Source organism: Crocuta crocuta, unplaced genomic scaffold (assembly GCF_008692635.1).
Source record: "Crocuta crocuta isolate KB4526 unplaced genomic scaffold, BGI_CrCroc_1.0 scaffold425, whole genome shotgun sequence".
NCBI classification, from domain to species: Eukaryota; Metazoa; Chordata; class Mammalia; order Carnivora; family Hyaenidae; genus Crocuta; species Crocuta crocuta.
This window is the reverse complement of record NW_027531909.1, coordinates 1,140,925-1,162,832: the sequence shown is the minus strand read 5'-3', so window position 1 is coordinate 1,162,832 and position 21,908 is coordinate 1,140,925. Positions and strand designations below refer to the sequence as shown.

Below are 21,908 nucleotides of genomic sequence, written 5' to 3'. Positions count from 1 at the left end.
AGTCGGGGAAACAGAATCTGCCACTTGAAAGCACATAAAATAATCAGTTATGGGGTGGGGTGTGAAGGGAAAAGCAAACCATTTCCACGCTGCTGTAGAAAACAATTTAAAAAATAATTAAGATTTATGAATAAAGCTCTACTTGTGTATCTGGAGAGAGGGTGGAAAATCCACTTATCGGATTGTAGGTGTCTTCCCCTCCAGGATGGGTAGGTAAGTTAACATCCTCCGCACTGGCCTTGAAAGTGGCCACGTCCTCCCTCATTGTTCATTCCTGGAGGCGATGACATTCATTCCCAGCAGACCACCATCCCCTTACCAGAGCCAGGCTGTGCCTTTTTTGTTCTGCACCTCCTCGGGTCCTTCCTTCCCATGTTTCAACTGCAAGTCCAGTTCTCCCATTCTGCCCTGCAGGTCACACATGACCTTGAAATGTCTTTGTAAAAACACTGAGAACACATGTAGCCTCTCTCAGTTGGCCTTCAGCGTTCCTAATAAAATGGTAGATTATAAACAAGGATGTGTGAGGAGAGAATTAGATTACTGTGCTCCGGCATTTCAACACTCACCCAAGAAGTTTATCCTGGAGAAGCTGTGGGTTTGGGAAATGCAGGGCACAGCACTTCATTTTGGAAGGTCTATTAAAAGTGGATTTGAATTCCATAGGTCCTGTTAAAAAAAAATCCCCTCTCTCATAATGATCTGAGTCTGCAGCTGATAATCTGAATGGACACCATACCAAGACTGGGGTCTGGACACCAGTATAATAATAGAATGGTAGAAAATGAGGGTAATCTATGACACTTCAGACTCAGGTGAGCTATAGAGGTGCATGGGTGGCTTAGTCGGGTAAGTGTCCAACTTCGACTCAGGTCATGATCTCGTAATTGGTGGGCTTGAGCCCTGCGTTGGGCTCTGTGATGATGGTGCAGAGCCTGGAGCCTGCTTGGGATTCTGTGTCTCCCCCTCTCTCTCAAAAATAGATAAAAATGTTAAAAAAATTTTTTTTAAGATTCAGGTAATTAATAACCAAGGTTATTCTTAAATATCTGCATGTTGCATTTTTATGTCTTGACTTTATAAATATTGATACAATGTTCAACTTCTACCAGTAATAGAAATGTAGCTACTATTACCCTTTTAAGACCAAGACCTTCAGATAGTTACTATTCTATTTTTTTTTTTTAACATTCAGGATTATTTTGATTAGTCTCTTTCCCCTGTAGTCACATTATTTAAATGTATTGAAAATACTGGTTTATTAATGAGCCCTAAATTGGACGAGCACTTACTGTGCATTGTGTTACTGAGTGATAGATACCATCCCCTTTTCAGAAGTGGCTGTACAGCTTACATTCTCACTAGCAGCAAATAAAAGTTCTACTTACTCCACATTCTCCCCAACAACTGGAATCATCAGGCTTTGAATTGTTGTTCATTGTGGTTTTAATTTTCACTTCACTGTTTACCAGTGAGACTGAAAACCTTTTCAGTATGTTCACTGACTTTTAGATTTCCTATTGTGTCCAGTTTTTCTATTGGTTGTCTTTTTCTGACAGATTTCAGAGTTCTAAGGTATATTTCATGGAAGAAAAGTGTATCTCCCTATATACCCTAGAGAGGGAAGCAATACAGCCTTGTCGGGTGAAGTAGATGGGCTCTGGAATCAGAATGCCTTGATCTAAGGTCATCTCCACCTGCTTGCTGTAAAAAAATGTGGGCAAGTAACTTCACCTCTCTAAACTTCAATTTCTGCATCTGTAAAACGTGGTTGACAATTACCTCATGGCATTAAAGCATGCTCAATAATGTACAAACGTGTCTCTTTCGAAGAGCTACCATTACCAGGTGTGTTGTTAATAACAACCAGAAAAATTCCCACTTCTCTTTATCGTCTTATAAAATGATCTTTCATGACTATAGATCACCTCTGTTAGCACCAGTGCGTAAGCTCACTGAAGGCGAGGATTGTCTGTCAATCTAAGGGGTCCTTCGACTTGGTACAGTTTTCAGCACACAGTGCCCTGGGGCTGACCAGCTCAGACACCCCAAGATCTGATGGGCTTCCTATTCACATCATCTCTATTCACTTTAATCCTATCCGTCTCCCTCTCCAGATTTTCAAAGATAGAATCCTGGCCCTTTCGTTCCCGTCTCTGTCTCTTGCAGCAAGGTATCAGAGGTGAACACACACACACTGGCAAGACTGTAATATTGACAGTGGCCTCCCAGGGGGACAGGCAAAATAGAAAATCGTATTTATCGCCGGTCTCTGCTAGTTATGCTTCTTAAATTAGGCCTCTTTACTCTAGGAACATTTATTTGCCACGGTGCTTTTCCAAAAAAGATAAGCAGTAGGAAAGAAAAAGGCTAAAATCTGCTTAGAAACAAACAAACAAAAACCGAGCATTGTAGTATCCGCACAGCAAGTTGAAAAGACCTGCCTTTCTCATATCTCCATAGCCATAACCCAGTGCACCACAGACTATAACGAAATACATTTCTTATTTCTTCTTCCAAAGTCTCTTGCTTCTCTCAATCCCCTCTTCTGGAAGGTCCTTCTCACCCTTTCCACCCAGTCCACGTCAGACTGTTTATTCAGAAGCACATGCCCCCTTAAGGGGCAAAAAGAGTCACTGGGAGAGAAGACGGTAAAATGATCACCTGAATTAAGATTTCTGGATTGCCTAAAGATGCCGATTATTTATCTATTCTTACTTTTTTATTTTAAATCTCCAGCCTACATAACCAAGAGAATGCTGATTACAGTGAGTAATTTTCACCTAGCTCCAAACCTACACATCAAAACCAAACATCTTTTACCAACGGTCAGAGAGAAATCTACTGAGGTCACCATTCCTGATTCTGGTTTTGATTTTAGATTATTTTATAGCAAGCTGACCAACTCAGGAAGCAAAAGTCTGTAGTCAATCTGCTATATAATTCCTCTCTCTAGTCTGAGGTCATATTCACGAGAGCCCGTTATACAAAGGCTGGAGACCTTAACTAACTGAGCATCCCATGAGGGCAACAAGGTAAAGATGGCTGTAGGGGCCTCCTTACCACAATAGATTCTGAATTGTCAATCCACTTGTAGCTCTCTGCATTTCCCAACTTAATGGGAAGAAAGCCACATACCTCTCCATATCAACCATATTGATATGCTTAAAATCCAAAATTGGATTAAAATTAGATAAGGCTGAAAGCAGATGCCCAGGCAAAAGCCACCTGTAGTGTTCAGATCTCAAACTTATCCACATCATAATCAACGCCCAGGAAATAACATAAAGTGTATCTTTCAACATATCTCTTAGGCTTAACTGACTGAAACATGTCTCCTCTAAATGATCCTCTGGTTTAATGCTACAAAATATGTCTAGCACCAGATGGGAGTAACTGTAACTCTTGTATAGAAGACGTATCCTCCAGGACAGAAATTCTTGATATAGACAAGGAGTCTGGCAGTTGCTCTAATTCTTCTAAGATACCATAAATTCTGTTGCATTTTAAAAAATGCAAACACGTAATCTCTATCAGTGTGCATATTCCCTAAAAAGCTTTCCTATACCTTCAAATCATACTGAAAATCTTCTTAAAGTCTATACTTTCAGTTTCATTTCTTTGGTCACCTATTCTCAGTGGAACTGGACTGAAACAGAAATGCAAACTAGAAGGATTTTAGGTGATAAAATAAGCAGAGAGGCACACTATCACCTACCACAGGAGAAGGGCAGAATAATGGACGAGCACTACTAAAAATACTCAGCTGGCTTTTCGTGCATAGACCTATCCTTTCAAATGTTACACTGATTTGCATGATTTATTGTTGCAACTAATGACAGTGCCAGGGAAAGCGCATGTTGTGCAGTGGAAAAGGCTGAGGCTCTGGGGTCACAGGCAAGTCCCGCTGTAAGGTTCAGTTCCTTCACAGGAAGCCGGTGGTTTCTGACTATCAGGGCTTGCACCAATGCCTTGCTTCCTAGCTAACCCTGCTTTCTCGTCCATAATCCCGTGATACATGGGCCTAAAAACACCTACTTCAAAGGTTTTTTTTTTTTTTTAAAAAACTCATTGAAACAACATATCTTGAGTGTTGGACACATACTAGCCACTCAATAAATGGTAGTTCTTATTATAAAAGAAATATGGAGGTTTCTTTCTGTTTTTAAATCAACTGCAAGTCATCTGCATGAGTTACACCATAATCCTGTTCGATTTAGCCTTCCTTATGCTAAGAGCTAAATAAAATTCTCAGTTCTTTCTGCAGGAGGAGGAGTTACTCTTGCCTTCTTTCTCTAGGCGCCTGTAGGACTTTGCACATCCTCTGTTAAGGCATCAGAGATGTTGTAATAAAATTGCTGATGGACACGTTGGTCTCCCACACTGACCAGGGAGCTCCCTGAGAGGAATGAATGCTTTGTGCTCCTTCCTGTCCCACACACCCTGCACAGGGCCTGGCCAGAGGTGCATCATGAATGTTTACTGAAGGTAAACACTGCCAAATCACAGAGAGAAAAAGGGATGTGGGAAAAAGTGCATACTCTGACTTGCAATCCCACTCTTCCTGAATAGAAAACTGTACTTAGTTTAAGGGTGTGTATGAGTAATACACATCCCTTCACTCACACACTCAGAACTGAGTGCCCAGATGCCACCTAGGACAAAAAGGTATGTAAGCTGAGCCAAAGGAAACAGTGGTTCTAAAAGAACATCTTTAGCGGTGCCTGGGTGGCTCAGTTGGTTAAACGTCTGACTTAGGCTCAGGTCATGATCTCACAGTCCGTGAGTTCAAGCCCCATGTTGGGCTCTGGGCGGACAGCTTGGAACCTGGAAGCTGCTTCGGATTCTGTGTCTCCATCTCTCTCTGTTCCTCCCCCACTCATGCACTGTCTCTCTCACTTTAAAAAATGAATAAATGTTAAAAAAAATTAAACAAAAAAAGAACATCTTTAAAATGTGGATTCCAGGGTAGTTTGGGGAGCCATCTAAAACACTGCTGCTCAGAGTGCTGACAGAGTAGCTATGCTGAAATTACCTGACAGCTTGGTCAGGTTCCTGGTCCCCTACTCCGTTCTGGTGAATCAGAGTCTTGAAGATGTATGACTGCTTTATAAATCCTAGACTCAATAAATGGTTAATTATTCCTCCCTCCCCCTCCACTCCTCCCCTTGCCCTCTTAAAAACTGTTTTTAATGTTCATTTATTTTTGAGAGAGACAGAGACAGAGTGCGAGTGGGGGAGGGGCAGAGGGAGAGGGAGACAAAAAATCTGAAGCAGGCTCCAGGCTCTGAGCTATCAGCACAGAGGCCGACACAGGGCTGGAACTCAGGAGCCACAAGATCATGACCTGAGCCAAAGTCAGACGCTGAACTGACTGGACCAGCCAGGTGCTGGCCCTCCATCTTTTTTTACGACAGTGGTTACCTTCAAACATAACACCACGCCTTCATGGGACTCCATGGAAATCCTATCCTGGGCCATAAATTACTTAAGTACCATCAGATTTTTTTCCATGATCCTTAAAAATAAATTTTAAGCTAGGGAAGAGGGTTGGCTGGTCATTTTCTTACAGTGTTAACTGTTCATATATTCCCAAACGGATCCAAACTTGTTTCTCATTTCAAAAATTCACAAACTAGGACTTACACTATTATCAGATTAAATGAAGTCAAACTGAGTAGAATTCGTTTACTTAGTGAGCACCTCTCATGTTTTAGACACTATGTCAGGTTCTAGAGAGGCACCAGGGAAGAAAACACAGCTCCGAGGTTTAAGGAGCAGAGACAGCCAAAGACAGACACCAGACAAGTGTCTAAGGTGATAAGGGCTTCAAAGAGAAAAGCACGGCAGGGGCTGGCTCAGGTGTGGTACGGCATGTGACTCCTGATCTCGGGGCTGTGAGTTAGAGCCCTATGTTGGGTGTAGACAATAATTAATAAAATAAAATCTTGGGGTGCCTGGGTGGCTCAGGCAGTTAAGCATCCAACTTTGGCTCGGGTCATGATCCCGGGGTCCATGAGCAGGAGCCCCGCATCAGGCTCTCAGCTGTCAGCGCAGAGCCCACTTCGAATCCTCTGTCTCCCTTGCTCTCTGCCCCTCGCCTGCTCAATGCTCTCTTTCTCTCTCAAAAATAAACATTAAAAAAAAAAATCTTTAAAAAGAGGAGGTCTCNTAAAAAAAAAAAATAAAAAAAAATAAAAAGAGGAGGTCTAAGATAGCCCAGTTGAGGGGCATATACTCCAGTTTGGGGGGAGGGGGTGCTCCCAGATGCCTTCCTAGATAAAATGATGTCAAGAATAAGTAGAAACTAGGTGGGCTTCGAAGGAACAGCAGTTCCTGTAAGAGAAGGAACAGTGTGTAAAAGTCAAGAGGCTTGGGAAGACGTGCCGAGTTTGGAAAACAAAGAGTAAGTTTAGCAAGGCTGAAATTTAAAATTCGGGGAAGGGTTAAAAGATAAGGCTGGAATTGTAAACAAGTCCAGCCTGCGGAAGCCCAGGAACAAGGGCAGATGATGAACTCTGTCTGCAACATACTTACGTCAAGGTGCTATGGGACAGCCACGGGTGGGATCTGGGACATTTAGGAGATCTCATAAAGAGAAGCACCCAAGAGGGAGCTCTGGACAGGTCACAGATGAAAGACAACAATATTTAAAACTGATGTGCAGTTGGGGTGCCCGAGTGGCTCAGTTGGTTAAGTGTCTGACTCTTGATTTCGGCTCAGGTAATGATCTCACAGTTTGTGAGATTGAGCCCGATGTCAAGCTCCATGGTGCGTGTGGAGTCTGCTTGGATTCTCTCTCTTTCTCCCTCTCTCCCCCGCTGGCTCATGCGCACACTCTCTCTCTCTCTCAAAACAAACATTAAAAAAAACTTTAAGTGCAGTTATGTACGTAACTCACATTCTTCTAGAAGCAAAAATAAGCACTGCATTTTCCTAAGTGCTTTCCTATCAAATACACGTTGGCAGTAAAATGTGAGAGACAAAGGAGACACTCCCCTATGGCAAACGATCCTATGGTCCCCTTACCTGTAAAATGGCATGGTAAGCTCGACTCATATATGCAAGCCAGGCTTGTGGCAGAAAAATTGCACGGTGCCACTCGGAAAGCTGGATGTGAACCTGTGGGGAAAATAACACCACCAGGTAAGTTAGTCTCTGCGGTATTAAGGCAGAATAAAATTTTTTTTTCTTCCCCTTATTTAAATGATTTAGATCCTAAAAGCAAATCAAATCAGTTTAGGATCAGAACCACAAATAAGATCTTTTGGCTGTTTTCAAAGGAGAATGGTTCTGAGCCCTGTAAAGACAGAATAAAACACGCCTGGAATTTTCTAAATTAAAGCAAGTAGAATTCTACAATAACAAGTTAGGACGCATGTGTAGTACAAATGCGTCCCTGAACGTTAGGGGGAAATCCCGTGAAGCTGCTTGGCAGTGTCAGGAAAGCAGGAATTGTCTAACGAATCTCCCTGGCAATTTTAAATGAAAATAAATATTGCTCACATCCTGGATTTCCAATAGGACAGTTTCAGAAGTAATAAACTTAAATGGCCAACAGAGACATCACGTGTAGAAACCGTGATCGTAAGAGATGCAAGTGGACAAATGCCCAGGGCAATCGTGTACACCACTAGACCGGCGCCCTTTTCATCACGGCGGGTAAACAAGAGAAAAAGGGTATGTGCCAACACCCTGCTTCTGAAGAGAGGCCCAGACAAAACATCTGGTTTTCATAGTCATTTCTGTTCCTACCTATTAGTATAAGGCTATCTTGCAACAGATCTTCCCCAGGTCTACTTCTGTTAAAGGAAGATCGCTCAAGAAAAACGGTCACGGTGCATCGCGTTTCACATTTCCTGTAGCTCATCTCATCCAAACCCAAGCACCTGAAACGTTAGTGTGTGTCCTACAGACCAAAGGCGACAACAAACCACCACAAAGGCAAATGTCTATAGAATTACCCCGGAATCTTGATAACTGGGAGTGTGTGGAGGAGATTCTGCTGTAGTAGAGGAATTCATTTTCTCAAGGGCTTTGTGATAGAAGAGACTCTCTGAATATAGCTGGTCCCCAGGGCCTCTGATATTTTCTGTAATTCCAGTCTTAGTGTGGGCCTACTGTATGCAAGATACTATGAAAGGCTATGAGGATTATCTTCTTTTTTATTTTATTTTTTAATGTTTATTCATTTTTGAGAGACAGGGCATGAGCGGGGAAGGGGCAGAGAGAGAGAGACACAGAATCCGAAGCAGGCTCCAAGCTCTGAGCTGTCAGCACGGAGCCCGATGAGGGGCTTGAACTCACAGACTGCGAGATCATGACCTGGGCTGAGGTCTGAGGCTTAAATGACTGAGCCACCCAGGCGCCCCCAGGCTAGGAGGATTATCAATCGATCTATATCTCAGAGATCTTTCTGGTGGGAGAGTCAAAAATTAGCACAATTATGTTATAAGGCAAACTTATGAGGACCCCATGAGAACGAGAACAAAGAAAATTAATTCTGTCTGCTACCACTTCTCATTCCACCACTGTTTAAAAAAAATTCAATATTCAGACAGTATGAAGAAGATATTCACACCAGGAAATGAACTTTTAAAAAATGATACAGACGGGTTTCTTCTTTTTCTGATTAAGTACTCACTGTATCGAGTAGGGCAGGGAGCCTTGTCAATATGTCAACAAAAATCATTGAAGGGACAGGCCCACTGATTCTTGCTCCCTCTCTTGTCATCCAGGAAGGAGACTACAACCTAGGCCATGTTTCCAGTTGGAAAGCCATGAATCAGTCCTTGACCCTGCTCTCGTTTCCAAAATGGGGGGAATTTTCCTATCAATCCCATTTCCGTTTCATAAAATATATGAAACTATCAAGTCCTATTTTGAGACCTGGATTTAACAGAGAGAACTCCTCTCTTATTGCAGAGCCTCAAAATAGTTCTGTATTTTCCTGCCAAATAATCCACAGACATCACTGCACCACTGTGAATATCCACGGTCTCAGCGATTTGGCAAAAAGAGCACGGGGTGCTTTGGAAGGACAAAGGTCATGATTGCTTCTTGAACCTGAGTTATAAAAAGAAAGTAGTATGGAAAAAAGTGTAAAGGAAAATGAGCAAATCAAACGTTGAGCTTCTAAGAACAAAAGCATTCATGCCCGGAAACCTGTTTAAAAGGAGGCTGCAAACTGAAGGTGAAAGCCAATCCTCCTGTAGCCGCTCCGACCACATCTGAAGGTGGGCGCGGGGACGCGGCAGAAAGCTTGAGCCCACACCCCTGCCCGAACTCCTCAGGTTTTACGAGATTATACCTAGTCTAGTGTTCTGTGGAGTCAGCTGTGAAGAAATCTCCTTAAAAATGCACTCTCTTGCTCTCTCCCTTACTCAAGGGAAACATAGGGAAACAGCCTAAAGTCAGTCATGCTCGTACACACCAGTTGTGTTAGACGCAAAAGAGACTTCCTGACCATTTTTAGCAAAAACACATTTGAGGATGCTACTCTAATTCAATATCTAGCCACCCAGATAGGTCAATGTTGTTGGCTGAAAAATACAATTAGCATTTTTAAAGTATGAAAAGTATGCATAATTTGCTATACTTTGAGACGCCCTTGAAGGAAATCCAGTCGACAAGATAATTGCAAATCATGAACGTGCAACCTCATTATTTAGTGGATGGTAGAGCAGAGGGCTCTCAGCCACTGTGTGCCGAGTTTTAATGGATGTGAAATTTACTTTTGCTTTAACTACATACACCCGTGCAATGACAGGTGTCTGACGGACTGCTGATATGAGCAGGTTCTATGATCTGGGGAAGAGTAAGAGTTCCTAGGGGAGGAGGTAGTGAGTATAATGAAACGTTACACTTGTGCCTAAAAAGAGACGTTAGAGAAACAGACACAAGTAGGGTACGAGGGAGGATGCTGGGGTGAGGGCAGGGATGGGAACACTTCACAGGACTAAATATTAATAGGGTTGTCAGGGTAGACCTCACTGAGAAGGTGAAGCCTGAATGAAGACCTGCATGCAATGAAGACATAAAAACCCAGATAAGGGGGCACCTGCTCAGTGGGCTGAGCATCTGACTCAATTTTGGCTTAAGTCATGATCCCAGGGTCATGGGATTGAGCCCCATGTCAGACTCCGTGCTGAGCATGGACCCTGCTTAGGATTCTCTGTCTCTCTCTCTCTTTCTCTGCCCCCTCCCCAGGTTACATGCTCTTTCTCTCTTAAAAAAAAAAAAAAAAGAAAGAAAAGAAAAACCCAGGTAAGTTCTGGTGGGAATATAAAAGTTTGGTTACTATGGAAAAACAGGTCATTCCTCAAAAAAGTAAAACACGGAATTACTGTATGACCTAGCAGTTCCAATCCCACATATATACCCAAAAGGATCGAAATCATATATTCAAACATACACTATACACAAATGTGCATAATAGCACTTTCACTATTAGCCAAAAGGTGGAAATAACCCACATGTTCAATGAATGAATGAAATATATCTGCAATGGAATATTATTCATCCATAAAAACGAATGGTGTATAGATGCATGCTAGGATGTAGATGAACTGTGAAAACATTTACGTGAAAGAGAAAGAAGCCAGATACAAAGGTCACATACTATATGTTTCTACTTATAGGATATGTCCAGTATAGGTAATCCATATATACAGAAAACAAATTAGTGGTTGTCAGGGGAGCGGAAGAGAGAGAGGAAGGAAAGAAGGGAGGGAGAAATTGGAAGTGATTGTTTGATGCACAAAGGGTCTCAATGGAGGGGGATGAAAATGTTCTGGAACTAGCTAGAGGCGATGGTTTGCACATTATAAATATACCAAATACCACTGAATTGTAGGTGTTAAGCTTTAAGAGGGTTAGTTTTATGTTATGTGGATTTTACCTCCATTAAAAACACACAAACACACAAGGTAAGGTGAAGGTCCTCAAGCAAGCACATGGCTAACCTGTTTGAAGAACACACAGAAGGCCAGTGTAACCGACCAACTAGCAGAGACAGAGCGCGCGTGCGTGAGAAGGTTGGAAAATTAACAGGGCACTCAGAGAATGCAGGGAAGTGGCTTCTAGGTCACATGCCAGGACTTGTCTTTCTTCTTAGGAAAGGGGGAGCCATTACAAGGTTTTGAGAAGAATGGCATGATCTAATCAACAGTGTGGAAGGATCATGGTGACTGCTATGTTGAGAATAGACTGTAGGGGGCAAAGGTCAGAGTGGGAACACCTCCTCACAGGCTACTGGAATGATGCAGGTATGAGAGAACCGTGGCTCAGAGGTGTGTCAGCAACACAGCAGGATAACAGCTTCCCTACTCACCCCGAGTAAAATGCCAGTACGTAAAATGCCAATACATATAACAGAAAATAAGTAAAACTTGTCACAATGAAGTGAGGACGAATGCTGGGGACTTGGTGTTTGGCCCTTCTGCTCATCAGATCCTATTGGTAAAGGTCCCAGAGACTCTTGAAAACACAGTTTTAACTAGAAGGACATAAAATACATCAGCGGTTGTTGGGAGAAGGTGGGGAGGAAAGGAGCATGGGGGAATTTTTAGGGTGACAGAGCTGCTCGTATTTTGACTATGGTACTGGTTATGTGAACGGGTGCGCTTGTAAAACTTCATAGAACTATGTACTAAGAGACGAGAAGTCTACTGTATGTATATTATACCTCAACACACATAAAAAATTAAAAATACATAGTTTAAAAGTCACTACTCTCAGACTGTAGTAGCTCTCAAAGCCTTTCCTCCCCCTCCCCCATCTATTACTCTGTACACTTGCCATTAGCACTGAAAATCCACTCTTCCTCTTACTGTTCATGTTTCTATCAATATCACACACCAATATCCCAGTCAGCCAGGTTCCAAACTTCTGATTTACTCTGGGCTTTCTTACCCTCAACTCAACAGTCAACTCCACCACTAAAATGTTTGTTCTATTTTTCCATACCTTGGAAAGAGCCCATTGGTGGATGAATGGATAAAGAAGATATGGTGTGTGTGTACATCTACATACACACAATAGAGTATTACTCGGCCATCAAAAGGAATGAAATCTTGACATTTACAGCTACATGTATGGAACTAGAGGGTATTATGCTAAGTGGAATTAGTCAGAGACTAATATGAAGACACAGAACAGGTGAACATAAGGGAAAGGAAACAAAAATAATATAAAAACAGGGAGGGGGGACAAAACATAAGAGACTCTTAAATACAGAGAACAAACAGAAGGTTACTGGAGGGGTTGTAGGAGGGGGGATGGGCTAAATGGGTAAGGGGCATTAAGGAATCTACTCCTGAAATCACTGTTGCACTGTATGCTAACTAACTTGGATGTAAATTTAAAAAATAAAATATTTTTCCATACCTCCTGCTTCACTGGCTTTCTAATTCCTCACTAGCGTTCTGAGGCCCCTCACTGATCTCCTAACAGCTGAAAATCTTTCCTCCTTCTAATACATCCTAAACGGTGCTGCTACTCTTACATTAACTCAGAACTTCTTTTCAAAAACCTTTGATGGTTCATTAAAGAATAAAGTCCCAATTCTTTTGTACTAGGTTCAAAGCCTTTTAGAATCAAAAGCCCACCATTTATTTTAAGAAATAATTTGTTCTCATGTAAGAACTCTGTTGGCCAAGATCCCCAGCCAATTTCCCCAGATGATTTCCTGCTCCTCTCTTTCATTTAACCTGCATCCTGGCTGAATTGGATCATAAACCAATTCCCAAGTCAGTCCTATACTCTATAAGACTACTTACATGGCATGGAACGCCCTGTCTTCCGCTCATCTCTGCTCCCTGAAATAATTTCTTCCATCTCTAGGCTTCCAGGATGCTACCAACCTCTCCTCTAACATCCAACCGATCTGATCTTAGATTATTGGTATATACACCTTAATCTCATACAATCCTAAGGGATTGTATCCATGTCCAATTCCTCTCGGAATCCCTCGTGTGGACCCATAAGAGTGTTTTGTGTTCAGCTAAGTACCTGCTGAGTTTAATCAGATTTAATGTACAGTATCTGCTTTAAGGCAAAATTCTGTCATATGAAAACGATATGATCAGAAACGAGTAATCACAGAAAATTATGAAGTTCAACTTTCAATCACACTGGAAACAACAGTGTCAGAAAACTTTTTTTTTAGTAGACACAGCTAAACTCAAAACACAAGTTGTTGAGGACACGGTTATTTGAAATTTTATAAAAGCATGTCCAAAATGTTCTGGCCAGGAAATTCCAGCTAAAAACAGTCAGTGACCAAGCACAATTTCAAAGTGGGTATTGTATGTTTTATATTTTGAAATTTCCGAACTAAACTTTATTTGTATCATATAGGATCTAATTAGTTATACCTGAAATACTAGCGCAACAGAAAATATCTTGCTTAGAAACAATTCACAAATGTATGGGAATGTTGAGAGAGGAAATTAAAAAAGTGGATCTTGTCTCCTTACTGATAACATGTTTTACCTGAAGCGACTACATGGCCACCTATGAACTTACTGTTCAGAATACTTTGCCCAGAAATTTAATAGTATATTTTGCCTCTTGGGTGCTCTTAACAAATATGATTATGTGTTTGTAAGAAAGCATATATTTTCTTAAAGTGTTTATTTTGAGAGAGTGAGTGAGCAGGAGAGGGGCAGAGAGAGAGGTAAACAGAGAATCCCAAGCAGGCTGAAGCCTGGTCAGTGCAAAGCGTGATGTGGGACTCGAACTCACGAACCGTGAGATCATGACCTGAGCCAAAACCAAGAGTTAGATGCTTAATGGATTGATCCACCCAGGCGCCGCAAGAAAACATCCATTTTAACAGACTTTCATTAAATACTATAGATTGAGTAAGACAGATGTTGGTGAGGTTGTTAGATGGTCAAAATAGAATGAAATAAGGTAGGGTAGCATGTACAAACTTACAGATAAACTAAGTGCTTGCTATTGATTTTAAAACCTTACTTCCACAAAGTAAGTCATTTCCATGTTCCCCAGATGTACATATTATTATCAAAAGAATAAAAGTATTTAACTTCAGTTGCTAAAAAGACACACAAACACGGAGCCACTACACTGAGTCTGTGACATGCCCACATTCCTCCCACATTCCCAGAAGAAAAACCATTTGTGCTTAGTGTTCGAGACCCCAAGAGCCACTCAATGTCCCATTGTTTATATAGGAGATATAAGAGCCTTCAATTTTCTGTCAATAGTAATCTTGTTTGCACAAAAATAATTTTGTTGTTCCTGTCTCCTGACAAACAGTGACTGAAGGACAAGAAGGGAGGGCTTGTGGAGGACACATTTTTAAAGTAAAATGACACTCTCTTTGTGGGTGCTTTCTGGACATTTAACAGTCTCTCTCCCCTCCTTCCCTCCCTCATCCCCTCTCTCTTCCACAGTCTCTCTCTCTCTCTCTCTCGCCCCCTCCCCCCCATCAGTATAACATTGGCTTGAAAGCTGACAATTCAATCACATCTCAAGCAACCATTTACTTACTCTGTTATTTAATAGGAGGGGGGGAAACCCAGTTACCATAACAACTCACATCACACGGTAATTACAGAGTCTCTAAAATACAGCAAACCATACTTTTCACAGTGTTTTCTAAGGGGAATGTGTAATAAGCACAGATACCACTTCTCCCAATTATTCAGAATTTCTATCTAATTGTTTCATATTGCATGAATGCTACTGCTACTCCATGTTCTTCATAAGAAATAGGTTTTTAAGTAAGAAGGAACTGAAAGAAAGAGGCAAATGTATTACTTGTAGCTCAAATGATGGGTTATAGCCCACATATTTCTGGGCATCTAGGGGGAAAAATCCATAGAAGGCAGAAGTTAATTTACAGGGCAAAAGAAATCAAATGATGATCAATGAGAAAGAAAGAAAGAAAGAAAGAAAGAAAGAAAGAAAGAAAGAAAGAAAGAAAGAAAGAAAGAAAGGAAGGAAGGAAGGAAGGAGGGAGGGAGGGAGGGAGGGAGGGAGAGAGGGAGGGAGGGAAGAAGGGGAGAGAAAGGGAGAAAGAAAAAGGGAGAGAAAGACTGATTTCATTCAGAGTAGTGCTACCAATAAATCCAGATGAGGTTTCTCAGAAATAAAATGAAAAAAGAGCTCATTTAAAAAGAAAAGTAGAAAAACAGTGCTCATGACCTAATGCAGAGGCAGAAATACGGTTAGGTGGCAGCGGTGAGATGGGGAAAATTTGCACGCGCCCAAAGATGGAGGAAATAATGAAGCGAGACTGTCATGCTCATCCAGGGACAAATCACTATCATCCAATTTAGGTGAGAGTGTCATGTCAGCGTTAGAATTGCCAAAGGATGACAAGGCAGGTGGCAAATTTCAGGGAAGGAAACTGTCATTCACCTTCAGCTTCCTCATCAAGAGGAATCAAGTTCGTCTCAGGATGAGAAAGTGTAGTTTACATCAGAGCAGAGGAAGGGCAGTCACTTGAACTTGGAGAAGCCCTACTAGGTCTGGAATGAATAACCCCTGGTTGTCCCCTGTGCAAAGAAGTGGAGCGAGACGGCCACTTCAGCTATAGACAAATCTAAACAGGACAATGATGACACAGAACTCTTCCTGGGATATCAGGTCAAACTGAAATCATACTTAGATTTGCGAGTCTTCCAAAAGTATCATGGGAGAGTTTCACTTTAAGAAAAGTCAATTAAAAGAATTTTAAGTTTTCAAAAAGACAATACAATCATCTGCAAAAGAATGCATCATAGATTAAATAAGTAGTTAATTTTCCTCTTCTTTCCACAAAAGGAAAGTTCTTGGTTTAATAAACGTAGTTTTTGAGAAATACTGACAATTGCAAAAAGCAAAATGTCATGTCAGAACATGAAGAGCAGAGCATTTGGGACATGTGGGACATGTAGGACATTCAAAACAAAGTCCCTTTACCTATTCATACACACCCACCCACCTACAGGTGCAGGCATCAAGAAGGCCATAGCATATCCTTTAAGTATACGTAATCTCTGGTAGGAAGCAAAAAGGCTACCTCTATCTATTCATATAAGTGAATAATGACATAAAGCAGTACATAAGAACTATTCAAATGATAATAATGTCATTTCTTTTTTTTTTAATGTTTTATTTATTTTTGAGAGCGAATGAGCTCAAGCAAGCAGGTGAGGGGCAGAGAGAGGGAGACACAGAATCTGAAGCAGGCTCTGGTTCTGAACTGTCAGCACAGAGCCCGACGTGGGGCTCGAACTCACAAACTGTGAGATCACAAACTGAGCCGAAGTCGGACACTTAACCAAATGAGCCGCCCAGGTGTCCCATAATAATGTCATTTCTTAGTAAGACCTCGATAAATGTTAGCTTCACCATCAATTTAATAACAACACTCTGGAAAAAGGAAACTACCATGCTACATGTACATATGAAGTCTAAGGCACATTCATATTTCAAAAGGATTGGAACCATTAAGTCAACACACGTCTACAATGTGCCAGGAATGCCAGGCACACTGGAACTACACGTGACCGAAACAAACTCCCTGATTTGTTTTTCTTAAATAGTTTATTGTCAAGTTGGTTTCCATATAACACCCAGTGCTCATCCCAACAACTGCCCTCCTCCATGCCAATCTCCCCCTTTCCCTCTCCCCAACCCCTATCAGCCCTCAGTTTGTTCTCAGCATTCAAGAGTCTCTCATGGACAAACTCCCTGATTTTATAAACTTTACACCTTACAAAGGAGGACAGACACCAAATGTCATGTATGCTGAGCCAGCCACAGACCCCTTTCAGGATTAGTGGGAATCAATGGAGAGACTGAGTGAAGAGCCTCATGTATGAAGTAAATTGATTTCAGAGTTAGACACAGTCCTAAAGAAAACTCCAAATCCAGATGGTTTCACTGGAAAATTCTATCAAATATTTAAGGAAAAAATATTTCTTGGGGCAGCATTACACAGCCACAAATCAGGCAGAGATAATACAAGGAAACCACATAATAACATCCTTCATGAGCACAGATACAAAAATCCTTAACAAAATACAATTAGTAAATCAAATTCAGCAATATATAAATAGGATAATACATTATGATTACATGGAGTTTTCCCTAGGAACGAAGATTTGGTTCACTTAGACAAATCAAAATAATTCATCTTATCAACAAATTCAAAAAGTATACAATCCTCTGAACAGATCCAGAAACAAACCACATGACAAAATTCAACATCAGTTGTGACAAAAACTCTCAGCGACAGGATTAAAAGGAAACTGTCGATCTGATAAAGGGTGCCTACAAAATATTTATACAAAAATAAGCTAAATATAGTATCATATTTAATATTAAGACACCCAATGTATCCCCACAAAACTGTGTATGAGATAATGTACACTTTTACAACTCCAGTTCAACACTGCTGGAGGCCCTAGACAGTGAAACAGACAAGAAAAAGAAATGAAAGACACACTGATCAGAAAGAAAAAAATAATAAGACCATCTCTACTCACAGACAATGTTACAGTGAAAAACAAAAAGAAGCTACAAAAATGCAACAAGAAGATATAAGAGGGTTTAGTAAAGTCACAGAAAAGTATCCATTATATGTTCATATACTAGCAGCGAGCAGTTGCAAATTAAGACCAATAAAAAAACACTTTAATTTGAGGCACTAGCATCAAAATACTTAGGGACGTACAATACTCACTAAATATAACCAAATATGCACAAGATTTGTAATAAAAGACTGACCTAAAATAATTGAAAGATATACCCTGTACATGAGTTAAAAGATTCACTATTAGCAAGGTGTCAATTCTCTCCCAAACTGATCTACAGATTCAATACCTTTCTAACCAAAATTACAGCTGGCTTTTTTTGTGGTTTCTCGAAGCTGATTTAAAATTTACAAGGGAAGGCAAAAGGCCTAAGACAGTCAAATTTTAAAACAACAAAATTGGAGGACTCATATTGTTTGATTTCAAGTCTTCTTACAAAGCAACAGTAATTAAGCTGTGTGGTTTTGATTTAAAGCATACACACATAGATCAATGGAACAAAATTGAGTGCAGAAATAGACCCACATGTATGGACAAATGATTTTCCACAAAGGTGCCTTGGTGAAGAAAGGATGGTATATTCAACAAATATAACTCCTACCTTATGAAAAGTTAAGTCACACAGATCGTAGGCTAAAATGTAAGCCATAAACTGTAAGATTTCTTTAAGTAAACACAGGATATCCTCAAGTGATTAATGGATAAAGTATGTATGGTATATTCCTAAACGGAATATTATTAGGCCATAAAAAGGAATAAAGTACTGATACATGTGACAGTAAACATAAACTTTGAAAACACAGTACTAAGTGAAAAAAGTCTGACAAAAAAGACCTATTGTATGATTCCATTTACATGAAATGTTCAAAACAGGCAGATCTATTGAGACAGAAAGAGTCCTAGTGGCTGGTGGAGGCTAGGGAGAGAGGAAAATGGACAGTGGCTGCTAATAGGTACAAAATTTCTTTTTGCTATGCTGAAAAAACAGAAAATCTTTGCGGCTTTGGGTTGGAGAGAAAGCAAGACCCATAAATAGAAAAACTTGATAAACTGGAAATCTTTAAAGCTAACAATTTGGCTTTCAAAAGACACTGCCAAGGAAGTAAAAAGACAAGTTTACAGATGCAGTACAAAAAATTTTTTTTTTTTGCAGAACACATTTCTAAGAAAGAATTTATACCAGACTATATAAGGAACTCTCATTTAAACCTGTTTCTTTTTAATTTTTTTTAATGTTTTATTTATTTCTAGGAGAGAAAGAGAGAGACAGCGTGAGCAGGGGAGGGTCAGAGAGAGAGGGAGTCACAGACTGAAACAGGCTCCAGGCTCTGAGCTGGCAGTCAGCACAGAGCCCGACGCGGGGCTCGAACCCACGAACCGCGAGATCATGACCTAAGCGAAAGTCGGACGCTTAACCGACTAAGCCACCCAGGTGCCCCTAAACCTGGTTTTAAAAAAATAGGTAAAACAACACAATACTTCATGGAAGACATGAATGGCAAAAAAATACATGAAAACATGCTCAACATCAACAGTCATTAAGGAAACACAAAACCACAAAAGAAAAACCACTATCCGTGTATGAGAATGGCTAAATTTTAAGAAACTGGTCATACTGAGCGTGGGCAAAGAGGCAGGGCACCTGGAGCTCCCTTCCAGGGCTGGTGTGGACTCAAAATGGGACAGGCACCAGGAAAAGTTTGCTAGTTTCTTATATTCACTTACCAGATGGCTTAGCAATCCCCAGCCTACGTCTTTATTTACTCAAAAAGAAATGAAAACAGATGTCCACACGTACACCTATATGAGAACTGCCTGTAACAGCTTCAGTCATAATTGCCCCAAGCTGGAAACAACCCAAGGGTCCATCAACGGCTGAATAAACCAACTGAAACTCTCACGACAGGCTTTTTTTTTAAAAAAAATAAAGAGTCAGAAGCAGTGATGAGAAACCCAAGGAAAGTCTGAAGAAACTTCAGCTGTAATAATACCAAAAGGACTGCAACAAAGCAAATTCTAGAGTCATCTTGGGAAGACCCAAAGGTATTTTTTAAATGTTCTCTGCTTAACCTGGGACTAGGTAGGGTAGTTCACAGACCACCCTGAGTCACACTGCTGGCATGAGTTTCAGGCTCCTTAACTGACTAGTTCTCTGATGTCGAGCACATTAGCTGTACCAACCTCGAGGTGTTAATGTAGAGATTAAAGAAATTGATGTAGAGGGGCGCCTGGGTGGCTCAGTCAATTAAGTGTCTGACTTCAGCTCAGGTCATGATTTCACCGTTTGTGAGTTCGAGCCCCTCGTCAAGCTCTGTGCTGACCCTGCAGAGCCTGGAACCTGCTTCCAGTTACGTGTCTCCCTCTTTCTCTGCCCCTCCCCTGCTCACACTCTGTTGCTCTCTCAAAAATGAATAAACATTAAAAAAAAAGAGTTTATATTTATATAAATTGCCATGTGTGTGTGAATATACATATATATGTATATGTATATATATGGCAATTTTTAAATGCCTGAGCTGGTTATTAGCTGCTATTATTACAATTATTATTCTGATTAACCAGGTCTTAAAACCCTTACTATTTGTTGTTGCCTAGTTTGAGAAACTGTATGATTCATTCTGTATCTCTGCCTTTTTTTTTTTTAATGAATTACAGTAAGATGAATCCAAACTAAAATCCTACCGCAGATTTGACAAAATTCTACCCAATGGATCTTCCAACTGACTCGTAAAATAATGATTTTCTCGGGGCTCCTGGGTGACTCAGTTAGTTAAGCATCCAACTCTGGATTTTGGCTTAGGTCATGATCTCACAGCTAGTAAATTTGAGTCCCACACTGGGCTCTATGCTGACAGCACAGATCTTACTGCCGATTATCTCTCCCTCTCTCTCTCTCTCTCTCTCTGCCTCTCCCCTGCTTCTTCCCTCCCTCTTTCTCTTTCTCTCTCTTTCAAAATAGACATGAAAATAAATAAAATAAAATAAAATAAATTATTTTATCATCTCTTTGGAATTTTCTAGGCATTCTACAACACAAGCAACAAATATTTTAACCCACATGTTTTCTCTGTTCATATCCAAGCCACGCCTCATGAATTCTGATGCCATTTGCTGAATTTACTAGATTGCTTTCTGCTATTCCCTGTATTAACAATTTTTCTTGTTTCTTTTCTGATGATGACTTTTAAAATCAGCTTTCCATTGGCACTTAACACTTTGGGTATCCTTCAGTCTCCCAGGTGCACAGCTTAAAAACACAAAAAGGCACAAAACTCTCCCTTCTTCATAGCAAGTAATAAGATGTTAGGAAAAACAAATCTAGAAATCACCTATGTTCTCTCTTTCATGAAATTAAACCTCTTTTCTTCCTGGATCTTTATTCTTTCCTCAGTTAAGTGAAGACACCGAATTAGACAAAAAAGGCTCTGAACCAAGTATTTACATAATTTCAACTCTAACTGAATATATGAAAGAACACAGGTAGCATAGGATAAATATAGGTCTCTAAACACTGGGTATGCTAACTGGTGGCAACTGGTAGGATGCAGAATATAATCCGATGAAATTTTGTGATGCCAAGATATATAAATTATGCACCAAAATGAGATTTAGTACAGACATCCAGTAGGGGCTCTAATTAATTTTACATCAAACTATTACAAACTTTACAATTTTTATCTTCATTTATAACTGGTATGAAACCTATCATGTCTAAAGTATATAAAATAAACCTCTTTGCTATGACATTTTATTATTCACTTATATATTTTAGTTTACATGCACTGGAATGAGTAACTGTCATAAAATGTTTAAAGACAACACTGAAGTACACATTTCCCACGTGCTCTCCAGCCTCCCTTTTCTCTCTGGTGTGGTTATGATCTGCAATGATCAGACTTTACCTAAATCATCTCATGGCATCACATAACTTTCTCTTAGAAGGGTAGCATAGAGGCGACTGGTTGGCTCAGTCTGTTAAACATTCAACTTTTGATTTTGGCTCAGGCCATGATCTCATGGTTTGTGAGATTGAGCCACACATCAGGCTCCGTGCTGACAGTGTGAAGCCTGCTTGGGATTCTCTCTTCCTCTCTGCCCCTCTGTGACTTGTGCTCTTTCCCTCTCTCTCGAAATAAATACACTTTAAAATTAAATTTCATTAAATTAAAAAATAAAAAGGGTAGCCTAAAAGAAAAATAGAATAAACACTAAAACCAAAGGGTTTTCTCCCCCCTTAAACACTTTTACTTACTGTTCGGTCCCCAGATTCACACTGGTGCCCTACATACTTGCAAAGGATTCAAACTAAGAAATAGGCAAGACTATTTCTTTAAATAATAAACTAGTATTTATTCT

The 21,908-nt window shown here is 40.4% G+C and overlaps 1 protein-coding gene across 3 annotated transcripts in view; it reads right to left on the bottom strand.

The window, feature by feature from the left end:
• Positions 1-21,908, bottom strand: part of FOCAD (focadhesin) — a 377,756-nt gene that overhangs the window by 77,345 nt on the left and 278,503 nt on the right. For all 3 annotated transcript variants that reach the window (XM_077774673.1, XM_077774670.1, XM_077774671.1), the window contains exons 22-23: positions 7,030-7,122; positions 320-408 (exon numbers count right to left, since the gene is read on the bottom strand). In XM_077774673.1, coding sequence (XP_077630799.1) covers positions 320-408; positions 7,030-7,122 — 182 coding nt within the window. The remainder of the gene's footprint in view (positions 1-319; positions 409-7,029; positions 7,123-21,908) is intronic.